At 30.5% G+C, this 26,014-nt stretch overlaps 6 protein-coding genes and 1 non-coding gene across 7 annotated transcripts; 4 read left to right on the top strand and 3 right to left on the bottom strand.

Annotated features, from left to right (window-relative positions):
• Nucleotides 1–2,931: 2,931 nt before the first annotated feature.
• Nucleotides 2,932–3,035, top strand: Bma-mir-268. The gene has a single exon (XR_006228189.1). It is a non-coding gene; the product is annotated as a pre-microRNA Bma-mir-268 (primary transcript).
• A 1,526-nt stretch (nt 3,036–4,561) lies between these two features.
• On the bottom strand, nt 4,562–7,716 carry Bm11051 (conserved hypothetical protein,hypothetical protein; the record flags this gene model as incomplete). Its single annotated transcript, XM_001895638.1, has 9 exons — nt 4,562–4,782; nt 5,005–5,190; nt 5,325–5,451; nt 5,689–5,816; nt 6,160–6,278; nt 6,477–6,700; nt 6,782–6,862; nt 7,073–7,213; nt 7,672–7,716. 9 exons carry the CDS (start codon nt 7,714–7,716, stop codon nt 4,562–4,564), a joined length of 1,272 nt encoding a protein of 423 aa, XP_001895673.1.
• Nucleotides 7,717–9,464: 1,748 nt separating this feature from the next.
• On the top strand, nt 9,465–13,235 carry Bm11050 (Uncharacterized protein; the record flags this gene model as incomplete). Its single annotated transcript, XM_043082383.1, has 10 exons — nt 9,465–9,531; nt 9,847–10,043; nt 10,222–10,449; nt 10,941–11,043; nt 11,122–11,216; nt 11,484–11,654; nt 11,773–11,959; nt 12,230–12,492; nt 12,690–12,909; nt 13,039–13,235. The coding sequence occupies 10 exons, from the start codon at nt 9,465–9,467 to the stop codon at nt 13,233–13,235; spliced, it is 1,728 nt and encodes a 575-aa protein (XP_042938317.1).
• A 1,140-nt stretch (nt 13,236–14,375) lies between these two features.
• Bm6424 (Uncharacterized protein) lies at nt 14,376–15,316 on the bottom strand (the record flags this gene model as incomplete). The annotated part of the gene is made up of 2 exons (XM_043082382.1): nt 14,376–14,491; nt 15,226–15,316. 2 exons carry the CDS (start codon nt 15,314–15,316, stop codon nt 14,376–14,378), a joined length of 207 nt encoding a protein of 68 aa, XP_042938316.1.
• A 1,010-nt stretch (nt 15,317–16,326) lies between these two features.
• Nucleotides 16,327–17,211, top strand: Bma-kxd-1 (GM01172p, putative; the record flags this gene model as incomplete). The annotated part of the gene is made up of 3 exons (XM_043082381.1): nt 16,327–16,448; nt 16,734–16,939; nt 17,144–17,211. 3 exons carry the CDS (start codon nt 16,327–16,329, stop codon nt 17,209–17,211), a joined length of 396 nt encoding a protein of 131 aa, XP_042938315.1.
• A 339-nt stretch (nt 17,212–17,550) lies between these two features.
• Nucleotides 17,551–18,321, bottom strand: Bm2177 (LD15209p, putative; the record flags this gene model as incomplete). Its single annotated transcript, XM_001892133.2, has 3 exons — nt 17,551–17,735; nt 17,939–18,115; nt 18,252–18,321. 3 exons carry the CDS (start codon nt 18,319–18,321, stop codon nt 17,551–17,553), a joined length of 432 nt encoding a protein of 143 aa, XP_001892168.1.
• Nucleotides 18,322–21,348: 3,027 nt separating this feature from the next.
• Nucleotides 21,349–25,392, top strand: Bm11049 (putative WD-repeats containing protein YFR021w, putative; the record flags this gene model as incomplete). Its single annotated transcript, XM_043082380.1, has 10 exons — nt 21,349–21,446; nt 21,939–22,054; nt 22,361–22,527; nt 22,999–23,049; nt 23,253–23,388; nt 23,730–23,922; nt 24,313–24,459; nt 24,683–24,832; nt 24,946–25,066; nt 25,381–25,392. The coding sequence occupies 10 exons, from the start codon at nt 21,349–21,351 to the stop codon at nt 25,390–25,392; spliced, it is 1,191 nt and encodes a 396-aa protein (XP_042938314.1).
• Between the last annotated feature and the right edge of the window lie 622 nt (nt 25,393–26,014).

Below are 26,014 nucleotides of genomic sequence, written 5' to 3'. Positions count from 1 at the left end.
TAACAACAATGCCTTTTTCATATTTTAAAATATCAAATTAAATATTAATGTGAAATGGGTGAGAAGATAATGATTAGCATTTTAAATGTTAAATTTATTCTCTCAGAGAATTTTTTTATATCAAAAATGAAAAAAAAAAAAAAAACGAAAGAGAAATGAGAAAAGTAAGGATGAAAAATCGGAACGGACTATCTTGCCGGATGCTACGTCATACATAGAAAATAATATTTGAAATGTTACGTAGCAACAACAATCTATGAAGTTAAATGGTTGAAAACGATATATGCAATGATGTCGTGTGATACTGAAGACTAGGACAAGTGTATTCAGCCAAGTAGCCAAGTAGGCACATTAAAATATCATTGGACAACAAACAACAAGAAAAGAAGAAAAAACTGTGGCCATTAGCTATATATGTTAAACAAAACATATCAAAAAATATTACAATTTTTTTGTTGATCAAATATTTAATACGATTATATCAAATATGCAAATTATTCTGATCTGGAAGAGAAAAAAAAAATAAAAGTTATTATCATTGCTGTATGATAATGATAAAAGTAAGTAAATATATACTTTCGAGTGATTGAAACTATTGCATACACATTTTTCAAATCTTTTTTTTTTTTTTTTTTTGTATTTCATTTATATGAGCCATAAGATATAATCAAAAATAAATAAACAATTCTTGGCTGCATTAATGATAAAACTTTTTAGAATTCAATTTGAAATCAAAAATGTACAATGAAAATTGGACCAATTCAATAATTGAAATTTTTTACTCTAACTGATAAGTGATATGAAAACAGTTAATGAAGCATTAAAGAATTTGAACTGATAAGAAAAATGATTTGATATTGACTTGTAACAGTTCTTCTTGTTATAGAAAGAATTCTATGAACTTTTTGATATTAAACTGAGCTAAATTATTGCATCCGTTTTTGATCACGGAATCTTAATATAGCAAATTTGTGATTTAAAGTGTTCAAAAAGACATGGACAGATTAAGTGACCATTGGCTCTTATACATTTAGAAAGTAATTCATGTTAATTGGTCGAGAGTGACCAGAAAAGTGAAGCGCTTATATATTCAGGTAAAAAACATTGGAATTTAATGCAGGTAAACAAGCAAACATTCTCGACGTATTTGTGTTTGTGATAAGATTTAAGATTATTAGAAATGCAATTTGAAGTGGCTAATAAATGATTAGCAATTGATATAAGTCAATATGAGATGATCAACGATCAATATAAGATGATCGAGAATGATCGGTGTTATTCTTGATGGAACTGATCGTTCTCAATTAGTTCATCAAATATTGGTTCATTCAGATAATATAAAAAGTCTAAAGCCGACTAATAAAACAGAATTCAAAAAGTTACTTAAAATTAAAATAGCAATTTGTATTATTTTAAACTGATAGTCAGTGATAAGTTTGTTAATAAATTTTCTTAATTTCTAAACATGAACTGAGAGAAATAGCTAACAAAATTAATTGATAGTAGTTTTTTTTTTTTTTTTTTTATTTTTTCATTTGTTAAATTTGAAATGAAAATATGAAAGAGAAATAGAGGTGAAATTCCGATAAATTCAAAACATCTGATAAGAACTATTATGCCAATTGTTGTAATATGGATATCAATAAACTGATACTGTTATTAATGATTAGTTGTCACTTCTGATAAGGAATATTGATTAATTTTTTTTTTTGCTATTTTGTTAATTTGTTTCAGAAACAATTAAAAAAAAAAATAATTGTTGTAATAATGGAAATTAATAAACTTATATTGTGATTAATGATTAGTTGCTACTTTTGATAAGGAATATTGATTCGTTGTTACTTCTGATAAAGAATATTGATTATTTGTTAGTTCTGATAAGGAATATTGATTGATTGCTATTTTGTTAGTTTGTTTCAGAAACAATTAAAAAAAAATAATTATTGTAATAATGGAAATTAATCAAATGTTACTGTTGAGAGATGGGAAAAAAGAAATCGTTGTTAAAAGATTTAAATGATAAAAAGAGAAAATAGCTTTTGCATTAAATTACATTGTTTTTTTTTTTTTCGCAAAGATTTTGAAGTTTTTTTTTATATTTTAATTTATTTTTTTTACTAACAACAATGATAACAATAGAAATGATAGTGTTGTCCAGAAGATTTAAAAATTATGATTGTTTAATGAAAAAAATCCGAATATTAACTTTATTCCTAAATAAGAGAGTTTTTAGTGATTGTTGATTACAGAGACATTTCTTTATAATATTTTAAAAATTTTAATTAAAAAAAAAAATAATAATAATAATTGACTTAAAAAATCAACATAGCTAGAAAGAATCTTATCACTAAGTGTTGATCGATGTTATCAAGAAATAGAAATGATCGATTAGACTCTTTACAATATCCTTTGAGTACTTGAAGTTGTCTGTGATAAGTTGTTAAATTTAGAACTAACTTTCATTTCTTTTAATTTCGCTGTAACTTATCCAGAAACCTGTTGGCCAATTTGATTAAGAGGTCTAATCAGCTCTCAATTAATTCAATTTAAAAAAATGTTACGACTGATAAAGTATATATTATTGATAACTGTACACATAATGCGTGAACTGATAAGCATATCTAATTTTATCTTGATAAAAAAAAAAACCATTTATAAAACAATTTTTTCATTTTTATTTTTCAAGTTCAACAAATGTTTGTTGTCATGTTATTCTCTATTTCATTGAAAATTGCAAATAATTAAAAATATCTTTGGTGTCAAATAATTAAAAATATCTTTGGTGTCACATATATCATGTACAAAAATATTGAAATGCTATTCTTGAGAAAGAGAGAGAGAGAGAGAGAGAGAGAGAGAGATGGCGATATTAGTTGAAATTAATTTATTCATTGCATATTTTATAAATCTTCCTTCTTCTCTGAAACTTCATCCAATTATTTGAAATGATTAGAAGCAGTGTGTTCAATACTTTTCCCTCACTATTGAACTTCAATTGTTTCAAGAAATTATTTCAGATAAGTTTGAAATTTTACTTGGAAAAAGAACACATTATGAATGAAAAGGCGCAATTAGGCGCAAAATGTCGCAATCGTTGGCTAACATTTTGACTGCTAGAATAGAGCAAAGACTTGGACATATGTTATTTGTGTAAGGATAGATACTAGGGACAAGATCATCGAATGTTTACTGGGCAGCCAAAGTAATCATCGTTAAACTATATAAATTCTCTCAGGGTAACAAATAATAAGTGGAGACTATGTTTACTACTTTGCATAGATCAGAGTAATATTTATCGTTGTAGCAGTAAACAAAGATGTAAAATATATCAAATAAGAAATGATTTTATCAAAGAATTTTCATTTCATTTGAAATGTTTTGGACAAAGAGGAAGATTTTAAATTTTAATTTCCTAATAATTGGACAACAAAACAAATAATAGTTGCATGAATGAGAGAAAAGTTCGATTATTACTTTCAATCAGCGCCATTTGTGAGTATTTTCAAATAATCAACTCAAATTGCTCACTTCAAAATTATCCTAAATTATTTTCATATAATTTTAACGCTTAACAACACCTTAAGTTCCTATTTGTTTGTTTTCTTATTCAAATGTTAATTGTGTACAAAGATTTTATTTACGAGACGGTTGGTTGTTTTTTTGTTTATGAATTAAATAACATTTCCTAATTAGCAAATAATTTTCATAAGAAAATAATTTGATCTTTTATTTCAAATGTCAATTCCTAGGATTCCTCAGCATGTACAGAACAGCTTTCATATTTCAAATTTTATTTAGAGGACCAGATGAGTTCATCTTGTTTAACATACAAAAAAAAAAAAAGAAAAAACTTAGTTTGTGGGGAACATTTGTAAGCCTAACGTCATTGCTAAATTGACTAATCAGTAATTTATAGTTGTAACAATTATTATATTACATGGTCGAACAAGTCTCGAAATAAGATTTGTCCTATTATTACATTTACTCTCATAACAATTTACTAACATTCTACCAGTCCTAGAAATTATAGCTAAATATTTAGTAGAAACTAAAACTATTTCCTGAAATTCTTCCTCATATAATGCAAATATTGTTGAATGAATAATTAATAACAAAATGAATGACAAGTTGCTCTCTGACTCTCCACGAAAAATATATAAAATTTTTCGCGCAATAAAATCAAATTTGTTAAGCAAGAAAAGCTAGCAATAATCATTTAATTACATTTAGCAATCGCAAGTCGGCACGGTTCATAGACTTCGTTAGACTTCCCATGGGAGAATAAAGTTGTTCAAAATCAAAAAATACACTTCAACTAGTAATTTTATTCCATTAATTCTCACAAAGAATCAATCAAATCATCTACTCTATGTAATAGACATAGACTAAAAAGTCTCATCTTCTTGACTAAATTTCATACCTGCAAAACTTATGCTTCCTTAAGTGGTCATAATTTACAAATGTTTAAGTCAACATTCGCATTTTTCTTTTAGCACTCATTCAGTCATATCAGATACTAATATATTTTATTTATCACGTTATTACGTGACTGAGCAGCATTTCACGTGGCATCATTTGCTTCACGGTAGTCGATTGTAATGGAACAATTCATTGTTTTCAGAAGCATTTCTTCAGTAGCTGATGCAGTCGATTCATGCCGATGTTTGAGCCATTGATTTTGTCGGTAAACAGCTCGAAACATTATGACAAGTATAACAGATAAACAACATGTTAGTACGAATAATAAAACTGTGATTGAATCTTCGTTCACTCCATTTTCATCTATAATTTAATGATCAGATAATGAACAGATGATACTGAATGACTAGGTGATTGCAAGAATTCTGGTAAGATCGATTCTACATCAATGAAGAAGCATATTCAGGCTGCGATAAAGGGGCATAATATAGAGTTCTGCACATGATGTCATCACTTAAATTTAAAGAAGAAAAAAAAAAAAGATATCTCAGTTTTACAATTCCTGGAAAGGAGAACAGGAACTACCCGCAATGCATTCAGGGAATGAATCATTCCATAGGCCTGACTTCAAGCATACGATCATCTCACTGCCGTATAAAATATAGCCTTCCCAACACTTGAACCATACTTGCATACCTCGCCGAAAAGTAGCACTGGATAGGTTAGAGGTAATGTAAGCACCTTTCTGAATGAAAGGTTCAGGACAAGTTACTGAAATAAAAATTTTGCTTTGTTTTTTTTTTCCTTTTTAATACAATGCTGCTGCTGCCGTCATCAGAAATACAATTCTCTCCACTTTATTTTTCCAAAAAAGGCTCTTCATATGATTAAAGAATAAAATTTACATTTTGGAATACAACTTGGCCACTTGGGTGGGTACCAGCCAGAACCGGAATGTGATGCAGAATTGAGGCATACCACTGAGGAGGGACCAATAAGACGAGTTGTATCATCCTTGCATCTTAGCTCTAGCTGTAATATTAGCTAATAATGTATTATTTTATTCAAAATAACTCATTCAGGCTATCATTTTGGGATCACTTTTACGACACTAAACTTCAGCGAAGTAAAGTGAACTTGCAGAAAGCATATCCCAAATGACATTACAAAATATAACATTCAGTACGTCTTTTTTGATCATATATCTATTTAAAATTGTCTTTCACTAAATTATCAAAAAATGCTTTGCATATTGTTCCTATCAAATACCTTGGTACCCAGTGGAAGTAACGTTTTTGGAGAAAGGCAGCTTGTAGATTTTCCTTTACAGTTAATGCCATTGGTGATAAAATCAAGGAAATGCGGAATTTGTCGAGTTGTACAGATACTTCGTGTAGCTGAAATTAAAGTTTCTACTCAAATATGTGAAAAGATTTATATGATTTGGTGTATTTTCTGGGAAGTCCTTTATTTATTTACCTTAACTTTAAGTGTATCACCATCTTTTTTTCCTCATTTGCTGTGATCAAATAAGAATGAAGAATTTAGGAAGGTGATAAAAATGATACCAGTAGATAAATTAATAATTAAAAAAGGATTGAAAAGAGCTTCAAATAGTTCGGGGATTTTGAAGACTGGATTTTAACTTAATTTTATTCATAATTCCGATTCTCAAATGCCGATTTCGCTTTTATCTATGCACAGTAATGAAAATAAAGCTATGAATAATGTAAAGCAGACCGCAGTTTGGATATTTGAGACCGCTCGGTACATCGTTAACTTCATAGACCCATTGACTGTTAATACATCGTAATGTGTGCTTCCCTGGTGGATGTAACGTATTCTGTGCCAAAGCACATCTAAACAGTTGATTTATTGGATCTTTTTTATCACCATTTAATTATTGACATTTTCTTCATATTATGTTGAAAATATTTGGGACTGGATAGTCACTTGTGGTGTGTAATATTCAGAAAGTGAATAATGTACCACTACCTTACCATGAATTTCACTCCAATTAAAACTACTGAAATTGAAGAGATCAAAATAAATCACACCTGACAATCAACGTATCATTATGTCTGAAAAATCGAGAGTTTTTGGTAGCATTAACGCTTAGACCGCGATGAATTAGATGAGGCAACTCGCATATATGGAATGTTGGATTTCCATAAGCACAACCTGGACGATTACTGTATGTTACAGCACCACCACTACCGATCAATAACCATATACCGCCACTTCCAGAACTATTCAATGTACAGCGCAAATGTACACTACTCTAAAACAGAGAACAAAAAAAAAAAATATTAGAGAAATATTGTTAGTATATCAATCCATAAATGGATGGAAAAGGATATACCAGTGGATGAATGACACCTTCTTCAAGTTTCAGTCGTCTTTCTGATCCACAACTCACTTCAGCCACTGTTTCAGTCGCATACTGAAATAATTCGTTTATCAGATTGACTAATTTCGAAAAATTCAATTTCAAAGACTGAAACATAGATAATTTTAATGAAGCAAATGCAAACAAACTGTCAGTAACACACAATAATAGACAAGATATTATTCCACATTAGGCTTTAATATTTTTAAAATTATTTTTGCATCCAGTTGCAGCACCTAAAAATGAAGGGAAATTCACACGTACCTGACCTTTCGAATTAGCTTCAATAAAGAAACTTCTCAGCGTTACGCGATCACCCAGCGTTGAATTTACAATTGGTGATTCACACCACTGAGGACTCAATTCTTTACCCCATAGAAGCTCTTCATCACCGTAATCCTCAAACTGAATTTTTCATGAATTTTGGAAAAAAAAAAAATAGCAATCGATCGATAGATTGATTACTCGAAGTAATTGAATCTAATAGATATTATCATAAAGTTCGTACAAATAGCTCTGTTCATATTACATCCTTACGACAAAGTTCAATAAATGAACAATGACTATATATTCCGGTAATTCCAGTAATTCTGATAATTGAGAGTAATTACTAATAACATTATATTAGTCAATAAATTCGATTATTCCACTCTTGTTTGTTAGTCCAACGGTGATATTTTACGTTTTTTACATCATATTCATCTACTGTTAGCACGAAATTTGACTTTCAAGAATTCTTGAAATAAGGAAACTAATCACATCTAATTAGCATCAAGAATTCTCCATAATTATTACTTAAAATTTTTCATTGAAAATAGCAAAAAAAAAAAAAAAAAACAAAAACAAAAAAGTCAACAAATTACCATATAATCAACATCTTCGCCAGTTATTTCCATGATTTGTCCCATAGATAAAAATGCATTGAGCGAAACGAAGGATAGAATGAGAAGTACAATACAGTTCATTATCATCAAATGAAAAAATTCACTGTCGCCAAATGTCCCATGTCGTTCTTCAGGACACTAATGGTAGAAAATTGAATTCTAATTCAATTTATTAATTATCTGACAATAAGATAACTAAATGTTCACATGCAAACACGTTCTATTTTAGATTTTTTTTAAAAAAAAAAAGAAAAAAAAAAAAAAAGGAGAGAAATTTACAGTTTGCAAGAGAAAGAAGAAGAGTTTGTTTAACAATTAAAGAGCTTTTTATAATATGTCAAAGTCAAGAAATAAGAGAATAATATCTTCTCGTGAAACTACAAAAAAATAAAACAAAGATCAAAGAATTTTTTGTTTTTGTTTCAATTGTTGTAGTGAGAATTTGAACTATTCATTGATCATCACAACTAAATAATCTAAAAAAAAAAAAAAAAAAAAAAAAAAAAAAAAAAAAAAAAACTAAACAAATAAATATATTTCATAAAATTCAGCTAAGAATTATTCGAGAAATATCAAATTTGTATGTGTATCATCGATAATTGTCATCTAATTTAACATAAATGTTTCTGTAAAAAAAAAAACATCAAATATAACCTTACTATACCTTTTTAGAATTTATTCCCGCTTGGATGTCATTTTGAAATTGTATGGAATGAGGAATTTTCGTCCGATGCAGATGTAAGGCCGCATGAAATTTAAACAAAATCGAAATTAGCACAGGTGGGAAGGTATCATCGTTAAGGTAGTGGGAAGGTGTCACCGTACTTGAAGGTATGCTGTGTACTGTTTCGTGATATTCGGTACATTATTTCGATATTATAGAAGCCGGTTAAATACCGGATGATTGATTTATAACTCTTCCACAAATTATCTTTCATTCATTCACATATTTCATTCCGTCAGTTCACAGTTCTAACCAAATAGATTTAGCATATTTTATGTTTTTTTTTTTTTCCACATTTGCATTATGCAATTCACACTGATAAGTATTGTATATTTATCTTTTGAATTTCGATATAGTTTGGTTGTAGCTCATTCTGTCATTATTTTCATTACCTGCACAACTGTTTCATTGTAGGATCACCGGCTTGGCTCGATTTAGAATTTCCGGCTTGGCTCAACTTAGAATCTCTGGCTTGGCTCAATTTATTGCCTGATGTCGTGCATTCAGTTGCCTTTTTTTGTCGTCTATTATTTTTTTCTCACAGCAGTAGGCAGTCGTCTATTATCACATGTGATTGCATGCATTATGTTTTCCTGATTATACCCAATGAATTCTCATAGTTTTTGTTGCTTTCGATTTTTAGCCAAAGAATGAAATTTGTTATCGTTACCTAATGCTTTTATTTCTTACCATGTAGATGGTTTTCGTTTTGTATCATGCAAATTATCAAGAAATGCTGAGTATTCTTTAATAATTGTGCGTTTGATGGATCACATGACAAAAAAAAAACAGGCAAGATAACCAATTGACTGGTCAAACAGGCCAAATTTGTTATCTTGCATGTTTTTCATTTCCTTTATCTCTGATAAATTATGTATTTTACATAGAAATAGGTGTTGAACGGATGTAGTACTTTCCTTTTTTGATGACTCTTTTGTGGTAGTTTAAGGCGGGTTATTTGATGCTCTCTTCTTCGTTTCACTTTGCCGTTTCAGGGTTAATTAGTAATATTTTTAATCTTTATTACTGCGGAGTCGTATGATTCATGATGGCAGCCAATGAAAAAGAGGAAGACATAAAGGACAGTGATGAATGCGATATGATAAGTGATAGTGGTATATTTCATTTACTTTAACTTCTTCCATAAGTTAATGTGATTAAAGCCTAGAAATGGATTTTAACGGCTATAAAACTAAACTCTTGGGCTTTAGTTCTGTTGTTTCTTGGTTGAATTTTTTTTTTTTTTGTTTTTATTTAAACCTTTTCACTTGGTAAGCTTTTTTGATTTTGTCATCGTGCACAAGTGCTCAATTTCATAAATGATATTAAGGATCGAATAAAAGTAGATTTGATTAATGACAGAGAGGATATATTATTAACAGTATTGCCTCCAACTAATGTATGCTTCCATCAGACTTGGAATGTTGCAGTTTCGCTGGATGAATGGGACATAGGAAAGCAAGTATATTTTAATGATGTCATCATGCGCAAGGTGGTCAGTTTTGTGAATGATATTAAGGATCGACAAAATTTAGAACTTTCTAGCATAGCTATGAATGATCTTAGTTCTCGTGTTCCATATATCAGCTATAACAATGACAATAGTATTTTGGATATGTATTTTACGGTACGTTTTTTTTTATGTTATAAATGTTATGGAATTTCAGATATATATAATTTGTATCATTATGTTATTCTCTTTCAGAGACTTTTTTTTTTTTTGATATTAGTCATCATTGCACTTCGATTTTGATAAATTTCTACAGAGTTTTAAGAAAACTTGATCTAATTTATTAGTTTTTCAGAGAATCGAACCAGTGATGAACATAAGTGTTGCTGGTAACGATTTCAAGGTGATGGCATTAACATCTAGTGTTCGACGTACCTGTGTGGACAATCCGATATCTCAGTCAAATACATGCATCCTTAAAATGCAACATATTATCAGACGTTTCTCACGACAAATTCGTCGATTACATATTGGTGGCATTTCTGATTTCGAGCGTCGCCTAGGTTACATTCCAGATCATCAAGTATGAATTTGAACAATATTTGTTTTTCCTGTAATTGTTATCATTGATTTTTACTGGCTGTAGGCTATGTTTCCTTCATTTTATTTCCGGTTTATTTTTAGTTATTATTAACATTGCTAGCCTATTCAACTGACTGTTGGAACACAAAATGAATTTTCCATAGATTTTTCAAGAGTTTGTCCCTTCTGACAAAGGGAAGTAGTCACAAAAAAAAAATCCTTTAGGACATGGAAGATAGGCACAAGAGTTCTCATAAAAGTAAAGTAATACAGAAAGTTTTTTTTTTTTTTTTTTTCCCAATAAAGCTAAAGGAAATGAAATTTGCAGCAATGGTTCTTTAATGATTTATTTTGCTGCAAAATCATCGATTTGTTTTTTAGGTAATTTGTGCTCACTGAACACTAAATTCCTATTAAACTGCCAGCAACATATGGAGGATTCTTTAGGAATAGCATTAATGGTGTACATTATCATTCATCAATTATTTGCAGCTTGTGTTGAGTCGAGATCTTTGTAATGAGTTTGATCGATTGCAAAATGTGGACTCCCTGGTTCTTCGCAATCTTTGCCTGATGTCTCCAGTAATCGAGTATTGTAAGTTTTTTTTCAACATTCCCATTTCGTTAAATATTCATTGTCTCCATCTTCACATACTAAATTTTATTGTTTCAGGGAGCAGCAACGAATGCACCTTTACAAATCGAATTTCGAGTCTTTGTTTCCATAGTATTTGGTTTGATCATGCCGAAGATATCGACAATTTTGTGGTGAATTTCTTTGTTCTTTCTGCTTGTAGATAAATATGTAAAACCGCTTAGGTTTTCAGTGCTAAAACTTGAATTTACTAAAAAATTATGAATACATAGGACTAAGGGTTTTTTGGTTTAATTTATTTGTTATGTTTATGTAAACTGAATCAGGTGGCACTCTATAATATGAATTAAAATTAGGTAAAGTTATGTTGTCTATATATATGTATTTATTTATTTATTTATGCAATTACCTGGATGTAGTGATGATATTAATTATTTCAGTCGATAATATCTGGAAGCGTCAAAAAATTGTATCTTTCCGATTGCAGCGCGAAAACAATTTTGAATATAGGAGGACGGCTTCGTAATCTCCACAGTAAACTTGAAGTCCTTTATATTGCCATCGATCATCGAACGTTTCGAACTGTCGATCATGCACACCAATTGTTTAAAGTATTTTATTACATAAATGGATAACTGAATGAATATACGCAATGGTTGAAAAAAATCTTATTGAACAAAAAAAGGACCAAAACTTTCCACTAGTAATGCTAAATATTTTGCTTTTCAGGAAATATCTGATTTAACCGACAAGTTGCATATTTGTGCCTGTTTCTCGCGTTTTGTCTACCAACCTGGTTTCCGAATACTTGTGAGTGTCATCTCTTTATTGCCTGAATTCCATCAAATAACTACGGTAGAATTGGATTTGGGGCCTTTGCGAAAGAATATGCGAACCTATGATCAGTTTTTTACTGGTAGTTTATTGTCTTCTATCTTTTCTTCGTTCTTGATAACATTGTGATGAGACATCGTTAGACTGGCTTCTTATGACAATCAATCCAACATGTGGTTTGCAAAATCGTTGGTTGCATATTTTGTTAAACAAATTGTAGGTGAATTTTATTTATTTCAGTTTATTTGATTTACGATTAAGAAACTAAAATTTGAGATGCTTATACGTTTTGCTATATATTAGGACATTGTTTCATTTCTAATCAATATGTATTTTAGATTAATTATTTCAGGTCTACCTCAAATGTCACAGCTACGTGTTCTGCGCTTATTTGGCTTTCCGATTAATTATGGCTGCATGGATCTTTGGAAGGCAATATTGCGGTCTGTCGCACAGTTATCACAGATTACTGAATTTTCAGTAATCAATTTGCTAAGAAATATTCGAACCGATGAATTGAAGGCTTTCTGCGGCTCGCTGCCTGCTAATTTGAGCACGTTCGCGCTCCATCACGTTCACCAGTTGCAAGACGACCACTTTAGCCTTATCGCTCAGGTATATTTCTTATGACTTCTATGGAAAACTTTTTGAATTGCAAAGCATAATTTCTTTTTTTTTTTTGGATCACTATATTTTTCAAGATTTTTGGTATACTAGGAAGTTCAAGGACGAAACAGTCCAAGAAGAAAGAGAATTATTTAACTGGTCATTTTATTATATATAAAGCAGAGTAAAATAAACGAAAGTTACAGCGTTGTCCTCGATTGGACACGTTATATGTTCGTGACCTGCGATCAGTAACATCAGAGGGCATAATGAAAGCTCTGATGGAGTTCCGAATGTTAACTAAGATAGCGGTATGTCATTCGGGTCCAGTTACAAAGGAAGCCTACGAATTACTGGCCAATCGTGAAGCTATGCCTCATATTGAAGCTGTCATTTTGGGTGGTAATCGAGACCATCAGAGCGGTAGTAAGTCTTCGATTTTGTTAAAGATATATATGGATAAAATATCTTCTTTATAGTCTAAGCTCTACCATTTCTAATTCGTCACTGTTAGGTTATGAGTTAATGCTATAAATGACATAAGCATTGTTTCAGCCGTCTTGGATGCTCTGTTGCGTCGACTGCCACAATTCCGCGTGATGGGCACATGGAATCGATGGCGTGATTGTGAGTACCATCTGTGGCGTAGTAATAAGGCATACAAAGAGTTACTGGACGCGTCATGCTACGCTGATTGTCCAGGATGCGGCAAAGACGTGAGCCTGATTGATGATGATGATGACATCCCGTAGAGCTTGTCATCCCAGTTCATACGATTTGTAAATAGTTTATGGCCAAATATATAATGATATTATCTGTATAAAAGATCTATTTATTGTTCACTGAGTGATACCACGTGTCCACTTTAGGTTCTATTTATTTAAGAAGCATCTTTACCTTATATTGTTTGTATCTTCATCATTTCAGACGGGTTTGGACATATTTATTGCTATATGGAATTAGGACATGGCTACAGGTGGGAAGACAAGTCTCCTTTTTTCTCCCTTTCTTGAAAAGATATTTCATGTTATGTTTTCCTTTGTGCGCACAGTGGGGAAAAGCAAAAGTAAGTGGCTTTATTTTTGAAAACATTCATTAGTATATGGCTTTAAATAAATATATGACTCGCAATGGAGGGTAAAGCAGGTCCTAACGAGGCGTAAAAGCCCAACATCAGTATATTATTAATGAGTTATTGTATCAGCTCATTAATACTTTTATTACTGATAAATTAATGTGCAAAGTGCTGTTTCCAAATCGAAGCTTATGTTTTTGTCGCTTTATATTTCAACTGAGATGTAAATACTGGTTTTTTTTTCTGCTCGTTTTTACAGCAAACTTTATTTGATTAGTCACTGTATTTCGGATCTCTCCAAAATAAATAGTAAGCTGAATGCATCTGTTATCGTTTATTAGCGACTTTGTATTTAGAAAGCAATCTGCGAGTACAAAAAGACAACCATAAAAGCTTGAATCCAATCTAACAGGGTCTTCAAAAAAATTTAACTCCGATTAAACGTTTTTTTCCCAGCTTATTAGCCATTTAAACTTCAAATGATGTACTGAACGGTGACATGGAAGTCCCTACCACTCAACGATTGTACTGCGGCAACTTTTGCAACTATTAATGTGCATTAGCTTATTATAATGAGTATAACGACCAAAACATCACATTTAATGGCCTGCCGTCTAAAATAACACTAAAAAAAATGAAATATATATGAGAAATATAAGATAGCACCGAAGAGTGATCTTAAAATTCCAATGTTCAAAATTACTTGAGAGAAACATGCCAGACAGAAGGTCAAACGAAGAAAAGAATAGTTTTGGTAAATGGTTATGATGAATCCTACATGTGTACATATGATTCGAGAACTAGAGACAAATAATAACTAGTACTTCCAGATATCCTCACCCTCCGGTATTTCAGCAATTCGATCTGCAAACATCTTGCTTTGTCCTTTCATCATGCTTGCTTTATACATACCTTGCCGATCGAAGCAGTAACCTGAAATAATTTTCCAGTTAATTTGTTTTCTCCAGACACTAATATATTCCTTTCTATATTTCATCTTTCTTGCTTCGCATTAACATTGGAACCTTGGAATTTGAAATTAATCTAATGTCTATATTATGTCTGGAAACTGGCGATCCTAACTGTGACTTTTTCGTCAAATGACTTCTACGCGTTAGTTCTCTTTTATGTAAAGGGGTAAGAGAAAAGGGAAGCAATACGAAGTAGCTCATCTACTCAGAAGCAATATCTTCCTCTTCGTAAATAAATTTTTTATTCTTTCTTCTTGTAAACTCAATGACGCAAATCGCTTAATTTGATAGGAGATGGCATCATTGTCACCTTCAGCACGAAGACCGAAGAATTTTACTAATTTGTTCGAAAAAGTGGAGTAAAAAACTGAAAGGTGTTTCTTTCTTAGAAGCATTACTTCGTTTAACTGACTAAAAATGTAATAAAGAGACGAATGAACTTCAAGGAATTATATGATGGAAATTAGTTTTATCTAATAGACAAGTGAAGGGAAACTCGTGAGGGAAACAGGAAACTGCCTAATAAAAATAAAAGAACTGTATGAAGTCGGACAAATGGAAAATATCCAGGAGATTGACTGTGTCGGCCTCGAAATCAAAGTATGAATTTGAAAGCAACAGAAAAATAACCCAGGCATTATTAAACGAGTGATCATTGGCATGGAAAAAATCAAACAGCGGGAAGAGTAGTCTCACCGAGATACGCCATTACAGCTACCGATGCCCACAGTGTTTTCTTCTCCCAAATTGCTTTCTTGAAAAAGTACTTCAGTGTAAATGTTCCCATTTATAGATGACTGACTGTTTGACTGAATAAGAAAGTGACCTGAAATACATGATTTGAAAACATAAAGTATCAAACCTAAATTATCTCACTGGTATTCTCGTCACGCATTGCGTCAAGAACCGTCACATGTCCTTTTGCCCTTAAGCTTTTCATAGTACGCCAGTCGGAAATTATAAATGTTGCGGCCAATACGGGCCAAATCCATACAGCTATCACTCGCTTAACAGGAAATCGAAACATCTAGAAATAATTAAAAGATTTAAAATTAACCTTGAGAAGCAAACTATTTAACGGGAGCAAACCTCTTCAATAAGTTTTGGTAAACCGGACTGTCTAAAGTTAAACTACACCATTTAAGACTGTCCGGGAAATCAAACAAATTCAACAACTCTACCATCTAACTAGATTAGTCCAAAACTTCCAGAAAAAAAAAAACATTCATAACAGTACGGAATCACAGTTATCTTCGGGTTATGCGTAATTTAAACTTTTCACAGTCATCAAGTGCACACCGTACAATCCGGCAATACCGTCCAGCGCAAAATACTTTAGCGGTAAGACGCCGAGAGCCGTCAATTACTGAGTTTCATGCCGGTCTGTCCTGGACGGAACGAATAACAATTCGCGGTTTTCTGTCGACCAAGATGTAGAGCCGGTAAGTCCGGGATGTCTTAAAAGCGTGTAACGATGAATCCGGACAATTGCTCTGGCATTGATGAGTTCCTGAAGTGGGATCGATACCGGTTGATGACTTCTCCCTGTTTGGTGTCTAATAATCATCGAAAAAAATGTGTAATTTGTTGATCTGGGGAAGTGGACAGAAATTGTAATCCAAGTACAAATGTTGTTTTATGGTAAAGGAGACAAATTACGAGACTTTTCACCCCTGAATTTCTATGTAAATTGATTTAAACATTGGACGATCCCGTAAGACTTCCAAAAATGCAATATTCATTGACAAATTCTACCAAATAATAAAGGAAAGCAGCAAATGAAAATTTCAGGTATTTATGACTGATAGCTTCACATCTTCTACATCAGTGGATGGCAGTGAGGAACATTTGGTAGAGACGCTTATGTCGCAAGTTGACGATGAAGATATTACCACAATCATAGGGTTGCAGAAGAAATCGTAAGATTTTTCCCTTCATTTTTTTATAATTTATTATATAATTAGCAAAAGAATGTCCTAAAGATGCATGACGTATTGTAGTTATGCATGATTCATCATATGCAAAAAGTTTTTCGTTTCTTTTTTTTCAAGTCTTTAGCAGGAAATTTATAAATATATACTTTATGTTAACACGAAGAAACATAATTTCGCATGTAATTATACCATTCCTTTTACAATATTAAAAGTATCGAGTATTTAATGATCGATTTTACAAATACAAGGATTCTCGTTTATAGTTTTCAGGTTAGCACAATTCGAGAAAACCAATGAAATGCTAACAAACTGCTGTATATTGTCAGCTAGCAGACTTGAAAAAGCACGAAAAGATTTGGCCGAAAACAGACAATTAATACTGGAGATGAAGTCTGACTTGGAATCTGTTTTTCGTCGAATACGCACCTTTAAGCAGAATTATATTACGAAATATGCTGATGTTTATAAACACTTCGGTGTGTTTGTTAATAATGTTTAATAGAGCAATCAATTATTGACTGTCCGTTAAATATGTAAAAATGTTAGCAAACTATATCCTTTTCATTGCATTCAATTATGTTTTAGTATCTGTAGGTAAAATATTTTGATTGTACAAAATTATTTAAAACTGTCATTCCAATTAATGATTTTCTGACATTGTCGTTTGTTGTACTTTCAGAGCAACAGTATCGTGATGAAGAAAAAGATGAGTAGGATAGGCATATCAGTCTCATCCGAATCTATCTAAAGACTAGCAAGCTTGATGATATATCCGACTTTTGTGTGTAATAAACGACCTCCACTCAATTTCTACGAGTGGGTGAAGTAATGCATTTATAAGATCTCCATTAAAGGTAGAGATGAAAGATTACTTCACTTCATTATTATTTTTGCTCTTTTACTTCAAAAATGTATATATTATGTATAGAGAAAGCGTAAGATTGTATACACTTCAGTTTCAGTTTGTCCTTTATCTTTTTCTTCACGTTAGTTTTGAGCACTTAAGACTGTTGAAATAATTTATTTTTTCAAATAAATACAGCCCGAAATACAAATTCTCATCAATTACTGATTAGTAAGTTAAGAACTATAAACATTTAGTTCCAGTTTTCGTTTTTAAGTTTGATGGCAATACAGTCGATGATTCAGGGCGCTTCTCTCTCTTTTTCTTGATCTTATGCTTTGTCGAACTACTATGAGTCCTTTTTCGCCTTTTATGGTGTTTGTGATGATTATGTTTCTCGCTTCTTCGTTTCATCTTCTGTTTATTTTCTGTAAAGATCAAATTTTCCTGTTTCTTAAGGGAAGGAAGGTAAATCTTTCATGTAAATCATTCTTATCCGTTTACTAACTTTGCTAGACGCAGAATTTGTAGACCAAGAAAATAGCCAACATTACATTTCCATTCTAAGTGGCCTCATATTACATTTTCAAGATTGTAGTTAGATAAGTAAAGTATGATACCAGGTTCATACCTTTAGCAGTAAGTGGCGTTTCGTAGTCAGATTCTGAACTTGTGGAAGAGATATTTGCACAGCTTTCTTCTTTAGGTCGCAGAAAATTGTAACATTGAAACGGAAGATGGCCTGGATAACCACATTTTCGACAAGCAATTTTTGTCGTTTTTTGGATTTTCATTCCACCATACATATCTGTTGCAATACAACTTTTCTTTTTTGCTTTGTTTCAAATTAATATAAGTCACTTCATTTATCCCAGATTTGAGAATATCAATAAGAAATGGTAGCAGCTTTGATAACTTCCGTTATTACAGTAGTGACAACTTACCCATAGAAATAGCCGAGCTTCCTAGTTGCTCAGATAGGTTCGGTAATTGTCTGTATTCCCAACTGCTCATATGGATATACGAAAGAATATGGTTATTCGGAAGGAGAGTGTCGAATATTCAAGAAGCTGAAAGAATGATATGTTTGCATCTGCAGCAATCCTTTAAGTATCCATAACATATCAGATCGAGAAAGTTCCAGCAACCACTCCAATATTGATCCGTCTCTCCTATATATCAGATTGACTTCATATTTTTGTTTTATATATTAAAATATCTCCCGACATAAGTTATAGAATGTGGTAGATTTCTCTAATTCATCCTCTCGCAACAGAACGAAAGATGAGAGGTAACAGTGTAAATAAACAAAAAAAAATAAGATATAGACAATCTAAATGAAACATTTTACTGGAAATTATGAATTTAAGAGAAAAATTTTTTTCTTTTCAAAGTTGAAAAACATGTTGAGGAAATTCTAATCTTAATAAGCCAAAACGATATTTGTCACTTTTTGAAAGAAGGTGAAAAAGCTAGTGAATAGATGAACAACAGCGTAGTACTGAATTTCAGAATAGACAAGAATAATCCCCAACAAACATGGGAAGATTGCTACCCACCCATCACTAATGTTTGCTACCCGACCACATCCATGTTTTGGTTCATTTCAATTTCATGCAAAGCGGTATTTTGCAGTGGACCGTCTTTTCATGAAGGGTTCGTCCGTTCACAATGTGTCACCAACAATATTTTCAATGAAAAAGAGAAGTCGCAGATATTCCAATGATTCTTCAAATAATATCAGCCAGGCAATTGTTGCTTGAAGTAATCATATAACTTGATTAGTTTTTTTTTTTTGAGTGCATTGAATTTTATCCTTAAAATATGGAGAACACTTGTATGGATGGTTCATAAAGTTTTCTTCAAAACTTTGCAAATATGCGGGATTTTTCAAAGACTTACAAATTGATCAAGGTATTCCTTATTATTTCACGCTAAATAGTTTGCTATCACTGCAATAATTAGCATTTTGTTGTTTTCATATATATATATATATATATATATATATATATATATATATATATATTTGTTGTAATAGTGCAAAGATAATGATAAAATTTTCTTCTGAATTACTTATTTTGCACTTTTACATGTTAGCAAAATTTGAATCTGTAAAAAGTTGATAAACTTGATAGAAAACATAAAATGAAATATCCTTTTGTTTTAAGTTATATACAAAAGAGAGAAGAAGCATTAACAAAAAGAATGAATGACGTCGGAATATTTCTTCCCTTATTTTTTTTTTCCTAGCTAATTCAATAATAATTGCGATTTATATGACAAACTATTACTTCTCTTTCGCATAATTAATGTGCCTTAGATTTTGCAGCTTCAAAGTGTACAAATGTTAAATAATGTTAAATTTTTTATCAGATAAAAAGTTATTCATCATAAAATGTTTCTCGTTAGAAAAATGAAGGAAGATACAATCGTGATAACTAATTAAATGAAATCATAATCGATTAATTAGGCAATGAAAGAAGCAAAAAGGGAAGTTTTTCGAATTATTGTAGAAAGTAGCTGACAAATTTTAAAATCTGCCTAGGAAATTTGAGAATTTAAGTACACGAACTTTACAATGATTGAAACAGTTAGACAAAATTTGGTTATCAAAAATATGTTATGGAATTATTAGTTTATAATACTCTCATTGATTGAATTCATTCATTTAAAATCTCGGATTACTGCTCGTTTCGTAAAACTATTTCCGGAATATGAAACAGTTTTCATTAGTTGACATAATTACTCAGTTTCTCAATATCAATAGCATTTCAGCCATCATCTCTTCCGGTACCAATTTGATTTCGATGTTGACAACTCTCGGTTGCCTCGTTGACAATTTTGCTTCTGATTACAATAAAATCTACCAATGATTTTACCACAAATGCTGGAAAAATTTTCAGCAATGACTCATTATTTATTTATTATAACCTCTTTGCTTTCTTTTTAGCACAAATTATCAGTGTGTAACAGTTCTGTCACCGTCATTATTAGTGTCACAGAAATGGCTTATGTTCGAAATATTGTAAAATGTACGTGAAAAAAAAAAAAAAAAAAATTACGTAAAGTTTCAAATGAGTAAAATCTTCACTCATTACTATACATTCTTGAAACAAAAAAAAAAAAAAAAAAATCAGAATTTATTAATGTCATCCAAAAGAATTGTCACAATGAATGAATGAGTTAATGTTATCACTGAAAAGGAAAAAAAAAATGAGAGAAAATGTTAGCTGAAAAAAATTCAATGATAAATCTTTTCTTTATATTACAAAAAAACAATGCTAAAATATCAGATAACTTTAGATCAATCAAACATATTTGATGGTTATCTTTCCTTTTTTCTATTCATTCAAATTTATTAGTATTCATTCATTATCAAAAATCTCACCTAAATTCATTATTTACACTTTTTGTTTTATTCAAATTTATCAATTTCCAAACATATTTATCAATATTTTATACAATAAAATAAAAATAATACTTAATTGATTTCCATCACAATTATAAATTGAATTTATTAAAGCAAAATTTTGCATGGAATTTATTACTCGAATTGATCACTGATGCTGGTACTAAGTAGAAAAAATGAAATGAAGTTAATTAATCAGTGATAAGAAAGATCGATCATAGAACATCTATCAGAGATCAACTGGACAATCTTCTTCTTTCTCCCGGATAATGAAACTTACAGTTTATCGGATAGCTGCTGTAAAACAAAAAAAAAAAAAGAAACAGAGAGATGTCTTGGTAAATGATCTCGGAATGAATAAATATAAGTGCTTCACTGTTCTCGGATGTATAATCAGTAAAAGGTTACTTATCATTTCTTAGATCTAAGTTGAATGCTACAGAAATTTTTCCGGAATAAATAGTTACTTTTCTGTTCCGTATCGGAACGTGTATTCGGGAAATATCAGAAAATAGAGGCAAGAATAGTTTGTTTCATAAGCATATTTATTTATTTTTATTTTTTTTTTGATTTTTCGATTTTTCATGATAATTATTTTCCTTTAAGTTCTAACAAAATTTAATTTTCAAGGTATGGCGGATTTAGTGCCGGGAACTTCTTCCGATGATACATTTTCACAAGATGATACTGATCCTGAATTGATATTTCTTGATTTTAGCCGTAGTTTAGAGTAAGTGAATTGTACAAAGTGAATTACGCTTAAGTGATTTCAGCTATTTAAACGTAATCATTTTCCACTTATTTTCATTCCACGTAAATGTAATGAAGCATAATTTGTGTAACTTTCTTTTTTTTTTCAATACAATAATGTGCATTTTTTCTTTGTGAAATATTAAAAATTGTTCACTTACGTAAATTATATCAGAAAATTGTTCACTTACGTAAATTATATTAAAAAATTGTTCACTTACGTAAATTATATCAGAAAATTGTTCACTTACGTAAATTATATTAGAAAATTGTTCACTTACGTAAATTATATCAGAAAATTGTTCACTTACGTAAATTATATCAGAAAATTGTTCACTTACGTAAATTGTATTAGAAAATTGTTCACTTACGTAAATTATATCACTAACCAAACGTTTTTTCGATTACACAATATTGTAATCAAATTTTTCATATTTATTCATTGATATCATTTTTTTTTTTCTATTTTTAGCAGATTAGCTACTTGCGGTGATTATGGCTTCATCGTGTATAAAACGAGAGATTATGAAACGCCGCATATTATTTATGAAATGTGCAGACGTCCGCTACAGAAACGCTATTTGACGTGTAAGTCAGATATACTGATAACATAAGTATACTGATAACATAAGTTACTGATAACATGAGTATACTGATGACATAAGTATACTGATAACATAAGTTACTGATAACATAAGTATACTGATAACATAAGTTACTGATAACATGAGTATACTGATAACATAAGTATACGGATAACATAAGTATACTGATAACATAAGTTACTGATAACATAAGTATACTGATAACATAAGTAATTGTTATGAAGCGAAATTATCACGTAATATCTTCCATATTCATATCATAATTCATTCCGGAATTTAAAAATTACAGTTGTGAATGATGTGATCTTAGTTGAATGCTTTTCACCGATACATAAATATGCTGTGGTATTAGGCAAACATCCGCATACATTGCATTTCTATGACGCATCGATAAGTTCTTGCACCGGTAAAAGTCATTTTCCGGAACGAATCCTAAGCGTACGCTCATGCTCAACGGTAGTTAGCTAAGCTTTCAACTCAATTCAATTCAATTTAAATATAAATGTAAAATTATGAATGAAAATATATATTTATCATCGATTTGTCAGAATTTCTCAAATAATTTCATCAATTGTTGATAATATCAAAAAAAATTTCCATTTTTTTTCTTCAAAACATAATATTGTATTAGCAAATGGAAGATAAAAGGATAATTAAGGTATTTTGATTAATTGTAAGGTAATTTTGATTAATTGTAGGGTAATTTTGATTAATTGTAGGATAATTTTGGTTAATTGTAGAGATAATTAAGATATTTTGAATTTTGGTTAATTGTGGGATATACCATAAAATATTCAACATCTATCTCTGTGATATACGATACATTATTAAGTTTAGAAAAAAGTTTTTTATGTAAAAGTTACATGTAGAAGTTAAATTGATCTCTTCTTTTTACATCTATTTTCCGTTCATAAATTCGTTTTGAAGGTAATAGCTGTCGGACTTGAAAACGAAATACAATGTTTTTGCATATATATGGTAAGTTAATTTTATTTCTTTACAAATAGTTAATTATTCCTTTCATTTCATTTCCTATCAATAAGATAAAGTAACATACAATTTGAACTGAAAACACCAATGACCAAATGACCGGAAAATAGAAAATCGGAAGATTAGTATGAAGTAAGAAAATAGCATTTGTATGAGAATGAGACATTCTTTTGACATCATTTACATTTCAGGAAAACTATGAAAATCTTGAAAGTTATATTAGAGTTGTAAAACTTCCTTCTCCAACCAGCTTTTCGTTACTTATGGATTTAACCGGTGAGGAAAGACCTCATTTGGCTTATCCGGATTCTACTACTACAGGCCTTGGTGTGTTATGGAATTTCCAAAAAAGAAAAAAAAAGTTGTTAATTAGAGTTTTATTTTATAATAGTTAAGAATGGAAAGTTAAAAATTTTGTCATTTCAATTTTTTACATTTTAAGCTTACTTAAGTCTTTGAGATAGCTGATATAACAATGCAATATTCAAAATTATTCGCTTTCTTATCACTCACCAATTTAATCGAAAAATTTATGACATTTAAATAATATATTTTGTGTTCATAGCTTAAAGACATTAAAAAAAGAGAAGCAAATTAATGATAAGCTATCATATCATATGAACTGATAACAAGTAATATTGTTTACTTATTTATTATGTTTTATTTAGTTGCTGTACACGATATTTGCGCCTGGACACATTCTAAAAAATTGATAAATGCGCATAATCATCCAATTGCCGCCTTACGTTTCAACGACGATGCTACGTTGCTTGCAACAGCATCAAACATTGCCACAGTGATTCGTGTCTATGCGGTCCGCAAGCAAGAATGTCTCTTTGTGTTCCGTCGAGGATTAGCTCGGTAATTTGTACCGCTTCTAATTAATCATAAGTTATCATATCATATCATATCAATTGATAACGAAACACTTGATAATTTCAAATTCTTCTGAAACATTAATTGTATACCAATCCTAAATTTATTTCTCTCTAAACCACAAATGCCAAAATTTATCAGTCGCAGAAACAATCCGCTAATGAACAATCATTCATCATCAATCGATTAAACTGAGATCACTTTAAACGGTTGATTATGATAATTCAATTATCGTTAATCATGTTAAAATGGCTAATTAATGACCTGAAATTTGAATTCTTAAACGGAAATGAAAACTTCGGAAGTTAATAAATCATAATGTATCTCTTAGATGCATGCAATTTATACTAACCGGATTTGTCCTGATATCTTCAGGACTGTAACCGTAAATTCAATGGCATTTAGTGCTGATTCGAGATTTCTTTGTTTGACCAGTAATACGGAAACCATTCATGTATTCAAACTGGAAGGAACTTTACCAAAATTTCTCCATCTGGAAGATGAATTATTGCAGAAGTCGTTGTTAGTTTTACTTTACAGAATAATGAATAATTGATAATGAAATGAAATTGAATACTAAAAATTTAAATCAAATTTTCATGTTTGCCACTGAAATAGTTTTATTATCTAATATAATTTTACTGTAACAAATGATCCAATTCGAATTATTAATTTTTATTTTGCAGTAAATTTATTTATTTTAAGTTTTAAATTTATGATAGCTTAACATTTGCATACTTTGCAGGGAACAGTCAATGCCGCCTCAGCCAGTTGGATGGTACGACTATTTGGCTGGACCTACTCGTGCTGCTACAGAATATTTGGCACCAGCACGTGATTTTGCTTCAGCAACTTTACCGGAAATTGGAAACGTGAATATAGCTTGTTTAAAAAAGTATGCTTAAAAAGTTTTATTGCATTTGAATATATGTCATAGTTAAAAATTTCAATTGGCTTTTAAATCATTCAAATAATTTTTCAATTCGGAATATTCTATCACATTTTCAGGATTAATGGTAAATTGCATATATTAGCGGCTATTTCTTCCAGAAAATTTTTCGCATTTTTAGTTAACGAAGAAGAAGGAGGGCCTTGCACTTTAGTAAATAGTGGAAAGCTTATTTCTAAAGTATGCTTTCATCTAATTTAAATGTGAAATGTTACATCGAAGCATTCATTTAAACTAATTTAACTAATTTGAATAAATATTTCATTCAAAATCAAAATTCTTAAATCTTATCATACATTCTTAGACAGTGAAGGAAGAATGCTAATTGAGTACTAATTAATTAATTCTCAAAAAAGAAAAGAATGTTTAATGCTTTTTTTTTTTTTGAAAAGATAAGAATTAAATGAAAAGAAATGTTAAGTAAAAAGTTCTAAAATATTTTTCAAATTTTTTTTTCCTTTCTTTTTTGCTAGACAGAAGATGATGTCTTTCAGGTGACATTATAAGGTGACAATGATTCGAGTGAAATTGTCAGAAGTGTTGAAAGTTTAATGATTAGCCAGTACCACATGTCTTTTTTTTTAAATGATCTGTAAAAATCTCGAAATTTTCAATATCAATTATTGATTTGCTGTCTAATTTGTCTTGAGATCAACTATAGCAGAAATTTAAAGACTATTTAATGGTGACAAATTAGATTATTCGATGGTGACAATTTATCAATGCATCACTTCTCAGTGCATCAGTAATATTTCTTATATTTCAAGCAAATTTATTCCGTTCTATGATCACAACCGTATACATATACCTGTCCTAAGGTATACCTGCAAGGTATATCCTGAAAATTTTTCCCTCTGGATAGCACAATTGATAATATTCAATGTTTCTCGCCATGAAATATGTGTGTCCTTCAGATTATCGAATAATGATTTAGCTACTCTCAGAAATTTTGCTGCTTTCCCATATCATTTTTTATCTGATTATTTTAGCTATAAATATTGCAATGAATTGTGATAAGTTTCATTTTTTTTTTTTTTGGTTAAATTCTCTTACGTCTTTTTTAAATAGCATATTTCTGGATAATTACTTTATTTATTGGTTTCACTCTCCTTTTTTCATTAATATGGG

The sequence above is a fragment of the Brugia malayi genome (genome assembly GCF_000002995.4).
Source record: "Brugia malayi strain FR3 genome assembly, contig: Bm_v4_Chr4_scaffold_001, whole genome shotgun sequence".
NCBI lineage: Eukaryota > Metazoa > Nematoda > Chromadorea > Rhabditida > Onchocercidae > Brugia > Brugia malayi.
This window is presented reverse-complemented; position numbering and strand designations above follow the sequence as displayed.